Here is a 20462-nt window from a genome sequence, read left to right on the forward strand (position 1 = left end):
CGGCCATTTTGTCGGGGGGGCTGCGGCGTATCCCCGCCCCGACAGCCAAATGGCCGTTGGCCGCCGCGGAGGGGAACCGCCGCAGGCCGCCGGCTAAACCCCGGGCGCGGTTGAGGAGGGGCTGAGCTCCCGCCCCTTCCCTCAGCTCGGCAATGCTTCCGGGGAAAGGAAAGGAAAGGAAAAGGAAGCGCCCCGGTAGGAGGGGAGCGCAGCGCAGCGCCCGGTGAGGTGAGTGCGGCCGCTCCGCTGTCCTGCAGATGTCGTTTCCTACGGGAAGCTTGCGCTTGTGTTTTTTTAAAGAAGCAGGGGCTGCATGGCGTTGCTTTTATTACTATTTTTTTTCTCTTTCGTGACGTGGTTTCTGCTTCTTGTCAGCTGGAGTCGCAGCGGTGTGTTGGTAATGCTTTTTATGTGTAGGAGTGATGGGGACACTGCGGAAATGTTGAGTTTTAACGTGTCTCATGGTGCCAAGTCCAGTGTGGGGGCGGAGGAGGGTCTTTCCGCTCCTTTCCTATTCCCCAGCCTATGTCCTGGTGAGTGCGAAGCCCTTGCCTTCTTGTGCTTGAGCATACTGGGACAGCGTCAGGTCTTCGGGGCTCCTCCCTGCCCCTCTCCGCTCCTGCTGAGGCACATGGGGCCGAGAGCCAGCGGTGGTGGGCAGTCGCAGGGCTCCCTCATCCCCCATGTCCCACTGCCTGCCCCTGGAGAGGTGTGAAGTGGGGAGCTGTTACTTGGCATTGTCAGAGATCTTGTACTGCAAGTGTTTTAACGTCACTCCCAACTCTCCAAACCCTAATTCATAGAATCAAAGAATAGTTTGGGTTGGAAGAGACCTCTAAAGGTCATCTAGTCCAACCCCCCTGCCGTGGGCAGGGACATCTTCAACTAAATCAGGTTGCTCAGAGTACCATCCAGCCTGACCTTGAATGTTTCCAGGGATGGGGCATCCACCACCTCTCTGGGCAATCTGTGCCAGTGTTTCACCACCCTCAGCATAAAAAATATCCTTGTTCTTCCTTATATCTAGTCTAAATCTACCCTCTTTAGTTTAAAGCCATTCCCCCTTGTCCTGTCGCAACAGGCCCTGCTAAAAAGTCTGCCACCGTCTTTTTTATAAGCCCCCTTTAAGTACTGATCGTCTGCAATAAGGTCTTCCTGAAGCCTTCTCTTCTCTAGGCTGAACAACCCCAACTCTTTCAGCCTTTCTTCATAGGAGAGGTGTTCCATCCCCCTGATCATTTTTGTGACCCTCCTCTGGACCTGCTCCAACAGGTCCGTGTCTTTCTTATGCTGAGGGCTCCAGAGCTGGACGCAGTACTGCAGGTGGGGTCTCACCAGAGCAGAGTAGAGGGGCAGAATCACCTCCCTCGACCTGCTGGCCGCGCTTCTTTGGATGCAGCCCAGGATACGATTGGCCTTCTGGGCTGCGAGCGCACATTGCTGGCTCATGTCCAGCTTTTCATCCACCAGTACCCCCAAGAAATGATGCCCCTTTCCCTCAAGAAAGCGTGCTTTGGTTCAGGGGATGGGAAAAGGGACATCTGTGCCACAGGCGCAGCTTCCTCTGTGGAGATGGACACTGCCTGATGCTCATCACCCAGAGCTCCCCTTCTGGCTGTGTTTGAAACAGTTGGCTTGTGACTCCTCTGAGGCAGCTGAGGCGAGGTGGGAGGTATCTGCATATACCAGGCACTAATCCGTGTCATGGTCTTGGTGGGATGTGTCTCTTGGGCCACAGGCTGGAGTACAGCTGCACAGCCGCACCCTGCTCTGGCCAGGTTCCCCCATAGCAAAACTGGTAGTTGGGAGGGACACTGCGGTGTGTATCTGCTGCTTAATCTAGATACAGCCTTTCTGTCCCTAAAGACTGTCCTAAAGCATAGGTGTCTACTACTGAGGATATATGCTTCAGATTCATAGTAGTAGGAATATACAGGGTCAGGGCATCCAGAAGCCTCTGCACAAGTGCCTCACCACTGACTTGCAGAGCCCACAGGGAGACCAGAGTGAGGAATGAGTTGCTGTGGGCAAACCATCTGATCACTGAGGGTTTTGCAGCAAACAGTTTACAATCGACTGACAAATACGTGCTTGTATCGCATGTTTTTTGTTCCTTAAAGTGCAGTCATTCTGTATTGTCTCCAAAACCACTCTGATGAGAAGGGTATCGGTAGTTACATTGCTATTCAGGAGCTGCGGAGAAAGCATGGATAATTGTAGAGATACAACTCCTAGCTTTGTGTCCCAGCTGTTGAAATATTACTTACAATTTGGTTAAATGCACTGATTTTCAGGTAGGCAAATAGTGTGAATTCTGTCCTTTTGTCTGTAAATTTTTGTCTGTCATGGAAGCCCTACAAAAACTTTCTAGATAATACTACTTGCTGCTGTCACTATTCCTGGATGTTTTGACCTCCAGGTCCAAAAAAACTTATTGCTAGCAATCTGACAGGTATGGGGACAGTAGGAAAATTCTGGTCTTCATTGTAACCAACATGAACTAAAAATACTAAGTGCCTCCTACTTAAGCTGTAAAGTACATGTAGTTAAATTACTCGTTTCAGACAGGATTGGAGGATTGTTTCTAAGCTTGCCTTTTTTTTTTTTTTTTTCTTCTTTCAGTTATGGGAGAAGAGAAACGGGGGAAAAGTTACTACTGTTTATTGCAAAGCTACTAGCAAGAAATTTTCTTAGGTGGAAAATCATGCATGCAGAAATTTGTTCTTTCCACCTATTTGTCTCAGATAATGAATTAGTAGTATGAATTAGGTGTTGGTTTTGTATTTTGTAGCAACATATCAACACTAGGCACTGCCTTAAGGTAAAAACAAAACACAGAAACCTTTACTACCAGCTGATACTTTACGATGTCCGGTGATACTTATCTGTAGTTAACTCAACATTCTAGTATTTATTTCTCCTTTCATAAGCTTAATCTCAGGTTAGTTAACTACCTACACAGCTAATGTATGTAGAGTATGACAGGCATCAAGTTACACATGTTGAAGTGTAAATAAAGTACCATAAAGTTATCCATAAGCAGATTTTTTTATAGTGTGTGTTTCGGTGTTGCAGGCAATAAAATGTAACTGAAATGGACTTTGATTTTTCTTTGTACTATGGCAGGAAATTACAGTAATCTGTCATGCTGACCAAATAACTTTTTTTCTTTTCTTTTTTAATCTTGTAGGTCAAGTCATTCTGCTGACTTCTACCAGACTGGCTGTTAGGTTTAAAACACAGTGTGCACACATACAAGTAAGCTGAAGGTAATACTGACGATATATAGACTTAGAGAAGGTAAGAGTTTATAATTCTGCCATTCCGATGCCTAACGTTTTGCTCTGGTTTTCCTATAAGGCAAATAATTGTCTTTGTGAAGTCAAAAGAGACTTGTTTTAATAAATCCTAAACAAAATACTGTTGTATATGATAATCTCAAAAGATGTAATAGTACTTAACCAGTGAGGAGTCTAATGACACCAGTGGGAATTGCTGTCTCTGTTAAGGGTATGGGATTGGAATAGAAAAGCAAACAATAAATCCCTAAAATGACTCAAGTGCCTAGTATGGGATTTAAGGTGCTTGTTCCACCAAATCAGTTTTTCAGTGAGTTGATGATTTTCCAGACTAATTATGACACTTGCTGCATAGCTCATACTGGGAAATGTAAAAGACAGAAATAACATACCAGTTTGTATTCAAATAAATTTGAGCTGTTCTTGTTTTGTGTTTTATCTCCCAGGCTCTGAACCATGGATAGCCTCTGTACAGCAAATACCACTTTTGCACTTGACCTCTTAAGAAAGCTGTGCGAGAACAAAAGCGGGCAGAATCTATTCTTTTCTCCTTTTAGTATTTCTTCTGCTTTGTCTATGATTTTGCTGGGTTCAAAAGGTAACACTGAGGCCCAAATAGCGAAGGTATGTCTAAATAAACAGTGTATTGAATTTGGGACCATATGAACAACAAATCTGTATTATGTCTGTGACCTGCACTTTTATGCTAAACTATTATTGTCATTCTGGTCTCAGAGAGCAGAGGTTTTCCTTTGGTATGTATGTAAGCAGTACCTGTTTTTATAGGGGGAGCTTCCCTCGGTATGAAATTAAGAGGTTCCTGGATTTTGTTGTGCATTTTTTTGTGGTTTTGTTTTTTTGAGACAGAGATCTTCCTTCAATATGACATTAAGAGGTACCTAGGATTTTTTTTGTAGGTCTGATGAATCTTTGGCTACATAAAATATTTTCTTCTATCTTCTCTGGGCTGTAGCCAGGCACATTAAAAAAGAAAAAAAACAAACCTAAAAATCTGCCCTGTATGCATGTCAAAATGGTAGCTGTACCTTGGTTTAATTTTTTTTTTGAACTTGCTCAGGTGGCAAATACCACTTGGCATATTTTTTTACGTATGCAAGTGACAGTATTAAATGCATAATCAGTCATTTTTTATTATGTTTGCCTCTTTTGCAAAGTGGAAGAGGAGTATAAACACGTATTTTTGTTTTCATTTAAATCTATAAAAGTTTCTCCAAAATTATATTATATTATTGCCATACTTGGAGATATTCAAAATCCGTCTGGATATAGTCCTGGGCTACCAGCTGTAGATGGCCCTGCTTGAGCACGGGGGTTGTACCAGATGACTTCCAGAGCTCCCTTCCAACCTCAACCATGCTGTGATCCTCTAATGCTTGGCTCGAGTGAAGGAAACTAAATACTGCTGACTCGTCTGAACCCTGATTTATTGCTTGTACAACATCCAGCTGGGGGCATCATATGTGACTTTCATGATAAGCTCCAGATGGGAGGTGTGATGAAAAATCTTTTGGCTTCAAGTCACAGTTTTTAAACCCAAAAGTCATTTAAAAAAAAAAAAAAAATTGTGCTGAAGCAAGTGTGTTCAGAGAAGGCATGGACTCTGCTGAGGATGTTTGTCTTTCTACAGGTGCTTTCTCTGAACAAAGCTGAGAATGCTCACAATGGATATCAGTCACTTCTCTCTGAAATTAACGATCCAAACACTAAATATATACTGAGAACTGCTAATCGACTTTATGGAGAAAAGACATTTGAGTTTCTCTCGGTAAGTAACCATTAAATTTGTGGCGTTTTTTAGTATAATGTACTTGCTACCTATTTCCTTTGGAAGCCAAAGGCAGACTTTGGTTTTACTCTCCAAATTTTCTAGGCTGAGACCTACCAATGTGATAGATTGTGCCAAAGCCCGGTATCTGAACTTGGTGGAGAAGCTCCTTTTAGATAGCCTGTGATCTGAATGCACAACTGGTGCAAAGCACAATAAAATCCATCAGACTCCAAATCATCAGGGTTCCATGACCCATTCATATTTTTGGCTGTGGGACAAATGGTTGACATATCTCTTTTCCCTTGATCATGTGTAAATATGATAAAAAAGAATTGTTACTGTTCTTCAGCATGGGCAGTGTTTTGTAGTTCTTCTGTTATGTAAGTCATCCAGAGAACATACTGAGAGGAGTACATGACTTTTAAGATTTTCCTTATCAGAAGATCTAAATAAGGATAATAGGTATTGTGTTATACATGTTCCTTTAGATGCTTACCTAGAAGCAAGAAGATGTAAGGCTCTTTTTTTTTTTTTTTTTTTTCCCCTTCCCCTGGGAGTGATTCTTTGTAAAAAGAATGCTAGTGTTTCATTTGTCTAGTAAGATAAAAATTACGCGGATTGTACTCTAAAACTTTGCATCTGTGTAATGAAGATCTAACTGTATTAAATCAGAGAGAATGTATATTTTTTCCTCTCTAAGAAGAATCAGTTTCCCCTCTGAACTAAAAGTTTTCTATTAGTCTGGGAGGCTTAACAACAGAATTTATGTAGAGAGAAGCTTATAAAATCATATGTTCTCTCACTGAAGCAAAAAAACCCCAAAACTAGCCACATCATTTCTCAATTAAGTTATGTAGAACTTTCTAGCATAGTAAACAAGCCATTTGACTTAATAACATACAGTGGACAATTCCTAGTTCAAATAGGTGGTATAAAACCTAATAGGAATGTGTCAGACAAAACTTTAACGGCTCTATATGAAGCTGGGGGAGGAAAACAGACAGATTTTCTTGGTGTATTTAAGAATCATCTGTGGCTGAATGAGAGTAAAATACATTGCTGAAAAGCTGTTCTGAATGTCCATGTTAGTCATTTATAGAGTCGAGTCAGAAATTCTACCATGCTGGACTAGAACAGACTGACTTCATGCATGCTTGGGAGGATTCCAGAAAACAAATAAATGGCTGGGTAGAGGAAAGGACTGAAGGTGAGTGTTTTGCAGAATGCCCCGTTGTATTTAATGGCAGCCAGGGCTTGGGTAAACAGCTATTTCAAGATACAATACTGTGAATTAAAAAAACCCAAACATTGAGCTCTTGCTCTGTTTGATACGTAATTCTCTTATCTGTTGTGTATTAATTACAGAGTAGATACTATATTAGATAATAATTAGATACATGTCAAACTGTTAAAAATTGTTTTGTTTTTTTTTTCTATGTATCATAAAGGTAAAATTCGGAACCTGTTGGTGGAGGGGATTCTCGATTCACTGACCAGACTTGTGTTGGTGAATGCCATCTATTTCAAAGGCAACTGGGAAAAGCCGTTCAACAAAGAGAGCACAGCAGAAATGCCATTTCAAATTAACAAGGTATGGTATGCTAAAATGCTGACAATACACTTACTCTGAAGTACTCGGAAATGAATACGTTTAACTCTGAAGGAAAAAAAAAATCATTCAAGCAGGGTTACCTTGGGTAGGCTGTATGAAATTCCTTATACTCCCTCCCTTTAATATGAACACTCTGTTTAGTTTCTGTTAAGTTTCACATAATTACTAGAAACTTTAATATAACAATTAAGTATTTCTTTCGTTCTGTCTCTTTTTTTCCTTTACCCTTCTTGTTTGTTTGAGAGAGGTAGCCCTCTACATAGTTACAGAACTTAGAACTGAGGAGAAGAAAACAGTTGAGTGAAGCTGTCAGGCTATTTGAGAGTTGTGAACAATTTCGCATAAGTCAGTGAACTTGATTATTTCAGCATAAAACTGGTGTGGATAAGAAAAGAAATGTTCCTTTAGGCTGTAGGCAGAAAAGAGCACTTCTACATGTGCAGAAACTTCTGAATGTGAGTCATCTTCAGTCAATTACTATTTTAAGATCAGAGTCTTCGGGATCCAGGTAACCATTGGAGAAAGTTGTAAGATGTAAGGTTGGGGAATGCTGTCTTGGCTCACCCAGAGAACTCACTTTCAGATATGCAAACAACTGCACATCTCTTTCCTTGTAAAACTAAATGGCTTAAGTTTGTGTTTTCATCCTACTAATGACTAGCCAGTGATGAGCTGCAGAAGTCTGTGCATAGGATCAAATGAGCAATTGAAAAATCCCAGGTGTAATAGCAAAGGTCCGGTAGCAAAGATGTACTTTAACATCCCAGGAGCCTTTCCAGCATCTTGTGACATAATTTCTGTGACTCTTGCACTTCTTACGACTCGCTGGATGATTTTCACATGCTGTGTGGCCTTTTCTTCGCTTATCCGTCCTTTTCATGTGTCATTGCTGTTGCAAAATAATTTCTGCCATATTCTCTGTGGGCATTGTTTCAATGGGCTTTATTTTAAAAACAAAAAACTACTTGCATGGTTAACTCATGAAGGTTAAGGGACAATGCAATGAAACTCTTAACTGAAAAGGAGGAAATAATGATGTAAACAATAGTAGCTGATGCTCCATGTGAAAATGGAAGGAGATAGCAGAGAATGAAATTGAAAAGAAAAATCTTTCCTCTCCTTACTATCCGTGTGACTTTTAAGAATTCAAAATAATGCTCTCACTTTCTTGGCATTTTTAGTATCATTTTAAAATATTTTAATTCCTCTTTGTTATAGCACTTGGAGCCACATGGACTAAAAATGAAAATACCTACATTGAAATTATTTTCTGTTCATTTAAAGCAAGGTACACAGGCCCTGCTTCTTACCAGCTCTGTTTAGTGCTTGTCGCTAGTTAAGTGAGCCAATTTTTGTGTCCTTGCCTCTTTGCCTTAAAGGAAACTTCACAGACATTTCCACACTAGTAATTAAAAATTAAATCTCAGGGATTCTTACTTCCTACCTCTTGCTTTACAAAAGACAGTGGTGGGGCTGTACGCTGTGGTGTGTTTAGTTCTCTTTAGTCAAATTCTAAAAAGCCCTGAGTAACTGGATGCCTGCTTCGTATTTTGAGACCAGCAGACTAGCTCAGTACTAACTGTTGACATCCCTTTATTTTTAGGAAGAGACCAAACCTGTGCAGATGATGTTCAAGAAGGACAGATTTAACATGACCTATATTGGAGACTTCCAGACCAAAATCCTTGAGCTCCCTTATGTCGGTAATGAACTCAGCATGATCATCCTGCTCCCTGATGCAATCCAGGATGGATCCACTGGCTTGGAAAGCGTAAGTTTTTGAGCTAAATGCAAAGACAGTCTGCATCCTTCCAGGGAAGAGAGTTTGATATTGCATATAGGCCTGCAGTTCAGTTCCAAAGCTATTATGTCATTGACGCTCAACGTCAGCTGAAATGTCCCACATCTCCCTGCCCCCAAAGTGATTGGCATGCCTTGTATGGTCAAGCTGTGTGCTGCCCCCTTACCCAGAGGCTCTGGAAGAAGACCCGACCCTCCTCAGGAGCAGAGGTTAGCTGTGGTTATGGTGAAGGCATAGTATGGTGAGAGGGGATTTGGGGGAGCTCTTGGGAAGTCCTACAGCTTGTCCCGTAGATCTTCCGTGCTGAACAGCTGGCAGTCTCTGCCCCACTGCTTGGAAACAGGCTCACAGAAAAGTGTAGGATCTCTTCTGTTGTGGAGATATGATAGAAGTTTTGGCTATTTCGTGCTCTGGACAAGAAATTTATTAATAAGGCTTTCTAACACTGACTGCAAAGGGCATTGTGAGCAGACTTTTTCATCAGCTCATCAACCTGAAGGAGGATCCTGTGGTTAAGAGACAGAACAACTGGGTTCAGTTCCTTTGGGACCTTGTCATCAGTTCTTCTGTGCCTTTGCTTCCCATATGTAAAAATGTAAAAAACCCCAACCTAACATGTTTTATAAAAGTAAACTTTACGTGGAAGGGACTGATCCTTATTGTATCTACCAAAAAGCATGTGGGATTGATCTCAGCTGGGGCCGTAGTCTCTAGTGAGAAGTATAACTTGCACTTCTGGCCTGAGACCCTCTAAACCCTGGAAAAAAAGATGCCTATTATGCACTATGTAAACAAACACAGTAATCGCCACTTTTGGCTGTGTAAAACTGACTCTTCTCATTTTAATTATGTAACTTGGGTTTTTCTTTAGCTGGAAAGAGAACTTACGTATGAGAAGCTAATAGATTGGATCAATCCTGAAATGATGGACTGTACAGAGGTGAGGGTGTCTTTACCCAGATTTAAACTGGAAGAAGATTATGATCTGAAACCCCTTCTGAGCAGCATGGGAATGCCTGATGCATTTGAGTTAGGGAAGGCAGACTTTTCGGGAATCTCAGCTGGCAACGAGCTGGTGCTCTCTGAAGTAGTTCACAAGTCCTTTGTGGAAGTCAACGAAGAAGGCACTGAAGCGGCAGCTGCCACGGCAGGAGTGATGGTGCTGCGCTGTGCAATGATCGTTCCGGAATTCACTGCTGATCATCCCTTCCTCTTCTTCATCCGGCACAACAAAACTTCCAGCATTTTGTTCTGTGGCAGATTTTGCTCTCCCTAAAAAGGAGATGTCTTGGCAGAAGAGCCGCGTTTACACATGTTCTGTTTCTTTAGAATAGGGCTACCTTTTTTGCACTAATTGCCTCTTTCAACTGTGCCTGAATCCACTTCTGTGGTCTTCATCGCAGGCTTGAATAGAATAACAGAGCCACTTAGACATACACGGCAATTGCCACTTACAACAACTCCCTTGCCCTGTGCACCTGAGTGCAGAGGTCTCTGACTTCTGCTGACACAAGAAACGTCCCGCTTGCTCAGTGAACGCTTCGGCTGTCCTTGTAGTCCCCATTGCACTTCACTTTTCAGGGCCACCAGGCAGCAAGTCAGCCAGTGACATACATCTCATAGGAAGGGAAGAAGTTAATTTTGTTTCTGACGAGGCTGGAGCACATCTTTAGCTCCCTTCCCCCTTTTTCCTCCTGCCCCCTCTCTTTTTTCTTCCAGACCCATCCATTTCATGTCTTGATACATTCCTTAGAGATGAAAGGAGTCTTTGGCAGCCTGTTCCAAGTGTTGCTAAGCATCCTGACTAGACAGGTTTTTTTGGGTAATAACTGGACAAGCACTTAGGCAAGAATGGGAATAAAAGTATGTCTTTGTACCAGATGTCCTTATAGGATATTCAGGGGGTGAGGATCACTGTTTTATCATCACAGGACACCTGGGTTTATTACCTATCACTGAGTTTATTAGTCATTTAACAAAGAATGTAATGAAAAAGCATATGGTACCTACGCAATATTTAAATGACAAAGCTTTAGTTTTTTGCTACTGTTATATATTTTTCTTATTTGTAGTTTCTGAAACAGTTTAACTGTGTAATACCAAAGACATAGCTGAAATAGCTTTCCTAATACAGTGATTTGTTTTGCTGTTTCTGTTCCTGAAATAATAAAAAGAACTGTAAGTGCTATAGGACTCTGTTTCTTTAACCATAAATCATGCTTTTTTCTTATCTGTAGTATGAAGAAAACAATTATTTCTTGATAGAAGCTGGTTGTACTCTATGTAGCTTGTTCGGAATTAATTATTAAACATGGGATTCTCTGAGTACTGCAAGCCTGAGGTGCTTACTTGGGTTGCCATGAAGTTTGGGGTTGGCCTTGCAAGGGTTTGCAGCAAAGAGCCTTTACAGCAAAGGGCTTCTAAAGCCAAGCGTTTGCTTCTGGGCAGGACTCCGATGCTGCCTCGGTGCTTGTGCGCAGCCCCATATCAAGGCTCCGTGGTCGTCATCCACAAGGTGCTAGATTGCCCTGTGCTTAATTCGGCTCCCGTAACTCAGCTGTCTCCGGTGAAGAAAATAAAAGCATTACTTGGAGGAGGGGGGGAACCCACCCAGCAGTTTAGTCACCTTTAACTCCAGTTAAAGGGCTGGTGCTATGCACCCAGCGCCGGAACGGGCAGTACGGGTGGGGGGTGTTCCTGGTGGCCGGATCGAGAGCTGGTGGAGAAAAAAACATAGGGTTAAACCAAAGAGAACCCTCCACGTGGTTACTTTCTTTACATTAAAAAAGTAGAGATAACTGTGACCTAAACGTTGAGCAGTAGAGCGCAGCACGATGAGAAGACAGAGGCGTGCTACCCTGGGTGGCCCCGGTCACCTTGTCCCACGGGGCAAAAAACCGCCAATCCTGTATCGCTCGTGCAGGAGGGATTTGTTTTTTCATCGCACCCCCGAGGTCCCCCGCTCCCCTTCGCTGGGAAATCCCGGCCTTCCCCCGGCGCGGCCGCGGGCTGCCAGCCCCGCGGCCCGCCCCTCGGCCCGCCCCGGCGCAGGGGGGGCTGAGCGGTTCCCACAAGCACCGCTCCGCGCCGGCCCGGGCAGGTAGGCGGGCAAGCGGCCCTTGGCTGCGCCGGGGCTCCGCGGGGCGGGAGGGGGTCGGGGGACCCCTGCCCCCGGGTGCTTTATACGGGAATGGGGCGATAACGGGACGAAAAGCGGAATTTTTTTCTCCCCTCCGCCCGTGCCCCCCTCCCACCCCACCCCCCCGCGGCGGCGGGGGCTGCGCGGCGCGGCCGGCGCCTCTCGGGAAGCTTTGGGGTGGGGGCTGTAAAACGGCTGGTTTCAGTGAAACGTTTGCACAGGGCGGTGGTGTAAGTAAATTAAAGTACGCTTTGGGGTTTGTGTTTGGGGTTTTTTTTGTTTCGGTTTTTTTTCCGGGGGGGAGGGTAGCATAGAGCTAGATAAAAGAACATTGCAAAGATGCAAGGCATTTATCCATCTGGCGGCGGAAGCAGATAGTGTTATTTTGCAGTTCCTGGAGAAAGACTGCGCTGGAAATACCCAAATTCTGGTGCAAACTCCTCCATGTAGTTGGGTCTGGACAGTACTTGTAACAGTATCACTGGGCTGCTGCCCTGGTTGCTGCGGGCAGATGCACAAATACCTGTGTCTAAAATGAAACTCCGTGAGGAAACAAGCTAGAAACAGCCAAATCCAAAAGTCCCGCTGCAAGCAAGCAAAGAGAAGCAGGAATCTGAGCTGGGTGGGCAGGAAGGTTTTACAGCATCAAGCGGTACTGCCACTAGCCTTTGCATAGGTTTTTGCACCTGACCCAGCCCTCGCACCTTTCACCCCACCTCGCTCCAAGGGCCTCCTAGGGAGCATCTCACCAAAATGAATCACCGCTCCAGCTGCGCAGTGTCAGCCCTGAAGCTTTGTTCTGCACTTCGCTTCTGCCTTTGCTAGTCGGTACCTCACCTTCAGCTAACAAAACCCCTGGGCTCTCTGCCCATGCGTTTAGGGCCGCTCAGCCCTGTCGGGACTCAGGTGGGGTGGTACCTGGATGCAGCGTGCAGGTAGCTCTCTGGTTCTCGGCAGAGCAGGCTGGTGAAAATAGTGGTGCTTTACACCGCTGAAGGTAAGCGTATACTTAAGCTTTTGGCAGGGTTGACACCTTTTTGGGGCATGGTTTGTGCCATGAAGACGGGCGGCTTGCTGAAAGGTGTCTAAATCTCCCTGAGCAGTTACTGTGAATGCTTTCTGTGCAGGGTTCGGGGTAAGCTGCATCAGTGAGCTCTCTGGCGTGCGCTGGGTCTGTGAGACTGCAAGACTTTAATTTGCAATCCTGCCAGCAGACATACTTCCCATTTCAAGGTAGAAGGCAAGGAATTTTTTTAAATAATGTCTTTAAAGTTAGTGTGATAGGGAAGGTTGGGATATACAATTTGTGTGGAAAAAAATATGCTTTTTCAATGTGACTGGTTTTTTTTGAAGAAGAAGATGCACTGACAATGAAATTCTTGCTGTTTCTGTACCTAGCTGCAGCCAGTTTAATCCAGTCTTTACTCTGTGAGTCACACAAGGTTAGGTTAGGTTTTTAAAGAGTGTTTCCTGGAGTCCTTACTGACTGTTTTATTTTTCAGTTATAACCATGGAGAACCTGCGTAATGCCAACAGCAGATTTGCACTTGATCTGCTCAGAAGGTTTAATGAGACCAACCCAACAGGAAATGTTTTCTTCTCTCCTGTCAGCGTCTCTGCTGCTCTGGCCATGGTCCTTTTAGGGGCCAAAGGTAATACAGAGGCCCAGGTGCTGAAGGTTAGTAAAAAAAAAAAAAAATATTCTCTTTTGCTTTATATTTTACTTACATTAAAAATTGTTGTGTTTTAGAGGAGGGAAAATGAAAGGAGGGTATTATTTTTATGTGCTCAGGACAAGATTTCTGTCACGCTCACTGAGTTTTCCTCGGGCTCCTTTCTGCAGTTACCTTCTGCCAGCCGTGCTCCAGAGCCCTCTTTCCATATTTGCTATGGCCCTTGTTTCCCACTTAATTTCACTTATTAAGTTAATTCTCGAAGTAGGAAACTAATTTCATTAATTAATCAGCCTCCATTTAAACTGACTGGAGTTTACAGCAGCAAGGCCTTACTAGATTTTGTTGAGACGTTTCAACAAAGAACTACTGCTTTGTAATACAAGGTTACGAATGGTACGCTTATTACTAATAACACTGTGTATTTTGTAAGAAACACAGTAATAATATATAGTTTTATATTTAAAGCATAACAACTATGATAATACATGATGATGCTACCTAAGTATCAGTATCTTAGTAACAGCTAGGCACTTGGATAGGAGCTGAGCCCACACGCTTATTCTTATCGTAGCCTTAGGTTAGGTAGGATAGTTTAAAAAACCTCATTATAAATTGCAAAAATGGTGTACGTAGGAGTGTGCCAGTTTCCCCTGAGGCCTCCTGCATGGAAGGGAGTCGGTCACTATTATTTTTCCCCTTTGTAAGGCTAACGCCCGCTAGTGCAAAAGGGCGTATGAGACTTCTCATTGCAGTCATTGTTATGTACTTGCCTATGAATAATTTCACCTTTGTATTCTGGACTTTAGGAGGAACTGTTTTATATGTTGAGTGGTGCTGTGCTTACTGAATAAGACAATAAAATTATTTTCTCACTACTTGTACAAACAGACTTTGAACATATATGCCATGTAATCAAACTGACAGCCCCACCTAAGATAAACCTACTGATGGCAGAAATCATGCAAAAGGAACCTGGGGGGAAAAAAAGTGTTTCAGCACAGTCACCTTTAGTAATGCGTGTTCCCATACCATAGTGCTTTACTTGCGAAAACATAGCTAATTAGGGAGACAGTGATTGATAACTGTCAAGGGCTGTTTGCGAGCATATAGAAATTTGTTTCTGTGATCATAATCCTATTGTAAGTTGCTTCTGTGATGTTTTTGCTCATCTATTCATATGTGCAACACGGCTTTGCATTAATGTGGGCAGCAAGGCCTGACCAAAAACCCAGTGAGATAAAACGAGGGCTTTCCTTTGAATCCAGTGGCTGTTTCACAGCAGTCTTCCCTATTGAGAAACACATGATTTAAGTTTAAATGTGAATGTCCCTGCTTTGGTCTAGTCTTCCCTGTCAATGAGGTCTGGCAGCTCCTGCTGTCGTATCTGTAAGCCTTGGCTAGCCAGCTTGCCTCTGGGAACGGCGGTACTGGTAAAGAGAAACTGCAGCGATGCATTTGATTTTTAAGATGATACAGGGGGTTTTTTTATATATATATAAGCAGTTATATTTTCATAAAACCATAGAAGATGGTTCTAAGTTTTCTTAAGACCTCACCTGTGCTAGTTTTGATTGTATGTTCTGAAAAGCAAAACCCCAGGTTCCCTTGGGCCAAAGGGGGAAGCAAGAAAGCTGAAGTGTCTCTATGGCATCATAGAGACTCTCTTTTCAATTCCCCACCTGGGAATGAGTCCTCGTGCCCAGTGGTCCACGGAGGGGAGGCATGCAGACATCACGTGGACAGGACTTGGGGTTATGGTTAACAGCTTCAGCTGTGACTATGTATAAACCAGGAGCTTAACACAAGTGGCTGACACAGGTAGCGTATCACCAAGGAACAGTTTCATTCATTCTTTGAGGTTTACAGAAGTCTCTAAGCAGCTTCCAGCCTCTTCTTTTCTCTTTCCTCAACCTACCTACCTGCTGGATCAGACCCACCCTATAGATATACTGTATGTTCTTTTAAGACAGTATTAGCAGCAGCTAGTTCTCTTCTATTATTTCAGACGCTTCATTTTGACAAAGTTGAAGATATTCATTCAAGATTTCAGACTCTGACTACGGATATAAACAGAAGCAATGCTCCCTATCTCTTACGGCTTGCCAATCGGCTTTTTGGAGAGAAGTCCTACAGCTTTTTGCCGGTACGCTGGTGCAGATCGTGATGGTGTGGTGGAACCTGGTGGGAAAATGCAGCTGTCTGAGTATTTATGAAGTAGAAATATTTCTAGGCATGTTTCTAAATGTTACCAGGCAGTCAACAAAAGTGTTGCATACATGCATATGCATTTCCATATCTGTAGGCATCTGTGCATCTCACCTAAAGGATGTTGCACAGCAAATCCTCTTCATTGCTTGTTCGGTTCTGCTGCTCTTGGGCTCAAGAGAAGAATCACTTGTCTAGGTTCTTAGTTTACAGTAACTATCATAACATCCCACTCTGTTGCAACCAGCTTTTTAGGATGCAACCAGCTCTGTGTCTGTTGCAATCAGCTTTTGAGGATTTTCATTGGTCTAGTACCACATTACTTAAATATTTTTGAAAACGCTGTATCTATTCGGGAGGGGATGCCCAACATGTCTAAACAACATGCCTCTTCACCAGTGAATTATACCTTTGTGTGTACCTAGGTTGCTATTTTTATCCCTCTTCAGCTCTTTTGGAGAGTTTTGTTTTATCCTAGCTGTGCTTGAGCCTGTTTCAGGAGAATGACAGGTAAATATTGCAACACCTGCAGTAAGCATCCCATCAGCTGTATACTTGGCAGATGTACTATGAGGCTTATGCTGACAGGGAAAAAAGAACAGCCCAACCCCAGAAACCCCCCAGGCAGTGCACTGTTAGAGCCCCACCTCAGAGGCGGTGATAATGTTTGACATGCACCTTATCTACATCATAAAGAGATGTTTTCTTATCTGCGTGCAATGAAAGCTATTGTTATCATTCCAAAATCTAGGATTTCCTGACTAACACTCAGAAATTATATGGAGCTGATTTGGCTACAGTTGATTTTCTTCAGGCTTGTGATGAAGCCAGGAAAGAAATTAACCAGTGGGTAGAGGAGAAAACTGAAGGTAAACGACTTTGGTTAATGAGGTAACTGGTAGCGTTTCATACTTTGGGAGCAGGAATAAGCTTTATTTTCTGCCGCCTTTAGAACAGTTTAATTTTGCCCTGGGATATTCGCTCGATGTGTTGACAGAACCAGAAAATACCTAAGCAAGACATTTAAACAGTTCCATAAGTCCTGAGACTTTTCCATTTTTTGTGTTCAGGCCGATGAGTGCGGGAGAGATGCCTAAACATAAATTTACACTCGTGAGTTGGACAATTTGTTTTAGACAGTCCCGGTCCATATTGTGTATATATTTCTAAATCCAGTAATCCAAAATGTGGGTGTTTTCTAGTTCTTGTATGATGAGTCACACATGACAGTTTAAGCTAAAAATACCATATTTTCATCAAATTACTGTATATCAAAAGTTATAGTAGTGTGTACTATTAAAAAGTGGTGAAGTAGAGAGACAGGTACTGAAACACTTTATTACAGGAATGGACTAGAGTTTTATATTTGTAGTATTTCTACGGTATCAGTTTCTTCATGTATGTTTTATATGCCATCAACTTATTACAAGATTTTGTTGTGACTTTTTTTTCTGCCCCCTCTGAAGGTAAAATCCCTAATCTGCTGTCTGAAGGCGCAGTTGATAACATGACCAGGCTCGTACTGGTGAACGCTATTTATTTCAAAGGGAGCTGGGCAGAGAAATTTAAAGAAGCCGACACCACTGGCGTGCCATTTCGGTTAAACAAGGTAATACAGATACATCTTGGTAGTATATATCTAACAAAAAGGTCAAATAATATAGGTGCTAAAGCGAAGCTTTGCTTACAGATAAAATAATAAAAAAATATAAATAGAAAGTCTTGCATGAATGTTTTCAGTTCACCCAAAGGGTTTTTTATCTATTTTTAGTATTTTTCTGTATTCAGCAAGCTATTTGTTCTCTCACTTACTGGAATAGTATCAGAGACAATTCTCATCTATAGATTAGGACCCTGCCCATGCCTAGCAGAGTTTCTGTCCGCTAGCAGTTTCACCTGCTATGAACTGTGCCTGTTTGTGATGCTAGGTAAATGGTATTAAAATGATTGCACATTTTAGTTAAGCCCATTTTCCTCTTCTCTATTCTGCTTATGTTAACAGCTTTACAAGATACTGTATACAGTCATCTGCTTTATGCTGAACAGAGTTGATCTTTGTTGACTTTTAACGTTATTTTGGGGGCTAGAACAATATAAATGTACAGCAACTTGAAGAAATTGTTTCAGTTTCTGTGAGGACTGTACTATAGAGGCCAAAGGAGAACCAAATATAGTACAAACTCATGTCTTCAGAAGAAACTGTTATTAAACAGTCAGGAGTCTGACAAAGGCAGTTTTATAATCACCTGATATAATGGAGGAAGAGTTTTTGCAAGAATGCAATTTTTAACTTACTTGTTTCCTATCAGTTCTTTGAATTAGTATTTTCTTAACTGTTACTTTTGGTACCTTTTATCCATCCAGAATGAAAGAAAGACAGTGAAAATGATGTATCAGAAAAACAAATTTCGTTTTGGGTATATCCCTGAAGTGAAGGTCCGTGTTTTAGAGCTGCCTTACGATGGAAGAGAACTTAGTATGGTCATCCTGTTACCTGATGACATTGAAGATGACTCCACTGGACTGCAGAAGGTGACCCATCTAAGCTAATGCAGTTATTTAATGAATAAGTTCAGCCATTCAAAATTAAAGGCTTAATGAGCCCATGTTCTCAGAGCCCCATATCTATCAAGCATATTTTTAGACAATGCTCTACTAGCACTGCAATAAAGAATACGTGCATGTGTTGCAGCAGGAGAATAAGTTGTGTTCTGGTTTTGTAGCTTGTGATCATGTGTCCTTTGGCTCGCTGAACTGAACCATGAGGGAGACTGCGAAAACAAAGTTAACTATAAAAATTAACTTGCCTTGGTGATTTTTTTTTTTTTTTTTTTAATGACAGAACTTTTCTTTCATTACCTTTGAAAGCCTTTATTTTTCTTAGCCTAGTGAGACTGTTTTCCATTAAATGACCAGGAATACATTAGCTTCTTTGAGCTCTCTGATGATTGTTTTTGTTACTTGTTTCTAATTATGTAATTCCATTTAGTTAGATTAAACAGAAAGAATGACTGGGTTTAGTTGCCATCAGTGCATGTTTTTCCCTTCTGTACACTGCAGCAAGGAGCAAATGTCTGCATTACTCTGTAAAGTAAAAACTGCACTGACTTTACTTAATTTTAATAGCATTTGTTTGATCTATATGGAGCTATCGAAGATACAGGTATGGTCATTTTTGTATAGTTGCTTTACAGTTGTATATTGCTCTATAAAGCCTTGTAAATGTTACTGAAAATGAAATATTTCTACACTGGTGATGTGTAATGATCTCTGTCTTTTTAATTCTAGCTGGAAAAGCAGCTTACCTTAGAGAAGCTGAAGGAATGGACATGTCCAGAGCATCTATATTCCACTGACGTTCATGTGCGTTTGCCAAAGTTTAAGCTAGAAGAAAGCTATGACCTTAAATCAGATTTAGCTGCTATGGGCTTGTTGGATGTATTTGACAGTGGCAAGGCTGACTTGTCGGGAATGTCAGGGGCATGTGACCTCTTTCTCTCTAAAATTGTCCACAAGGCTTTTGTAGAAGTGAATGAGGAAGGCACGGAAGCTGCAGCTGCCACTGCTGGCATTGCTATGCTCTGTATGGTTATGGAAGAGGATTTCAATGCTGACCATCCTTTCCTTTTCTTTATTCGCCACAACCCGACGCAAAGCATACTTTTCTTTGGCAGATATGCTTCTCCATAAAAGAGAACTTAGCATTTGCAGACCAGTTCTTGCTGTAGTCAATGAAAGCTTTGCTCCCGAATGAGTTGGATTTTGATGTAGAAATTAACGCTCCTGTCTTGAGTTCCTAGTAACTTTAAGATTCTGCCTTTCCCATTAAAACAATCCCAGAGAAACTGAGGAGTAATTTCTTTTTCTTCCTTGAGATTGGCATCATCTTTAATAACTAGGAAAATCTTAACTGTAGGCAGAAGAAATCTTTTGAAATTGGACTACAAATAGAAATACTCTTGGAGGAAGCTTGGGTCTTCTAAAGCATAGGATCACCCTGTACGCATCCTTGCGTGGGTTTCTCTGTGTTGACAGCCCCCTGTTGTGATAACTTATAATAATCCAGTCATTCCTTATGCATGTATACCAGGATGTTCCTGCAAAGCTATTCCTCCCCTAAAGTCTTGCTTTTCAAAGATATCTTAATAAAATACTTCTAGGCACCAAAAGGCATGTTCCTGAACAGCTGACTTCACTCAGTTCTGTTGTAAAATAGAAGGTCAGATAACATTTGTTTAGAGACATCTATTAATAGAGAAAGGATTAAGCTATTTAAACAAAAGTAACCCCTTCCAGTCATTAGCCAGAAAACTTGCAATACAGCTTTTGGCTGAGAAGAAATGAGTAACAACTTCAGGTGACATGTTTAAAGAGGATTTTTAAAATGTATAGTCTGGTGCCATTTTAGTTATTGAAAATGTGAAAATGTGTCAGGGCTTAGAGGTTTTAGGTGCTTGAAGCTAATTGGGTGCCTTTCTGCAAGTTCACAAGCTTTCAATATGCCATTAGGTTCTGGCCAGGACCGATGTGATCCTCAAAAAATACTTCAGCTTCTTGGAGGATGACTGTGTATAATCTGCAGTGAGTATCTGATGTGTCTCTTTACGTACAAGGGTTCAACTTCTACTGAGCTGAATTCCACTATCTCTTTATACACAAGCCTTTTGTACTGTACAACAGCCTTGTGCCTGGGAGCCACTGTAATTACATACAGTTAGTGTTCTGTGTTTATTTCTGGAGGTTATTTGCTTGTATCATGTATATCTTGGGTACTGTAACATTTACCTGTACAACCTCAGTTCTAAGTGGGGCACAATAATTTCTGTAATTGCAAACTGTATATTAATTTTGTCTTTAAGCAACAAATAAAAGTATTTTTCTTAAACTTGTGTTCAAAATGGAAATTTCTGTGCACAAGTTAGTATTTCAGAGTACAAAAAT

At 42.0% G+C, this 20462-nt stretch overlaps 2 protein-coding genes across 4 annotated transcripts; both read left to right on the forward strand.

The window, feature by feature from the left end:
- Nucleotides 1-23: 23 nt before the first annotated feature.
- LOC143156642 (serpin B6-like) lies at nt 24-10829 on the forward strand. Its single transcript, XM_076330440.1, has 8 exons — nt 24-228; nt 3191-3300; nt 3746-3923; nt 4948-5085; nt 6178-6295; nt 6537-6679; nt 8304-8471; nt 9373-10829. Exons 3-8 carry the CDS (start codon nt 3756-3758, stop codon nt 9775-9777), a joined length of 1140 nt encoding a protein of 379 aa, XP_076186555.1. The 5' UTR covers nt 24-228; nt 3191-3300; nt 3746-3755; the 3' UTR covers nt 9778-10829.
- A 718-nt stretch (nt 10830-11547) lies between these two features.
- Nucleotides 11548-20406, forward strand: LOC143156643 (leukocyte elastase inhibitor-like). Of its 3 annotated transcripts, XM_076330441.1 has the most exons (8): nt 11548-11601; nt 12768-12873; nt 13143-13318; nt 15322-15459; nt 16273-16390; nt 16988-17130; nt 17886-18053; nt 18810-20406. In XM_076330441.1, the coding sequence occupies exons 3-8, from the start codon at nt 13151-13153 to the stop codon at nt 19209-19211; spliced, it is 1137 nt and encodes a 378-aa protein (XP_076186556.1). In that variant the 5' UTR covers nt 11548-11601; nt 12768-12873; nt 13143-13150; the 3' UTR covers nt 19212-20406. The 3 variants fall into 3 exon arrangements, with proteins under 3 accessions (XP_076186556.1, XP_076186557.1, XP_076186558.1); XM_076330442.1 differs by lacking the exon at nt 12768-12873 and having other exon boundaries at nt 11574-11601; XM_076330443.1 differs by lacking the exons at nt 11548-11601; nt 12768-12873 and adding an exon at nt 12614-12637.
- The last annotated feature ends 56 nt before the right edge of the window (nt 20407-20462 follow it).

The sequence above is a fragment of the Aptenodytes patagonicus genome, chromosome 2 (assembly GCF_965638725.1).
Source record: "Aptenodytes patagonicus chromosome 2, bAptPat1.pri.cur, whole genome shotgun sequence".
Taxonomy (NCBI): Eukaryota; Metazoa; Chordata; class Aves; order Sphenisciformes; family Spheniscidae; genus Aptenodytes; species Aptenodytes patagonicus.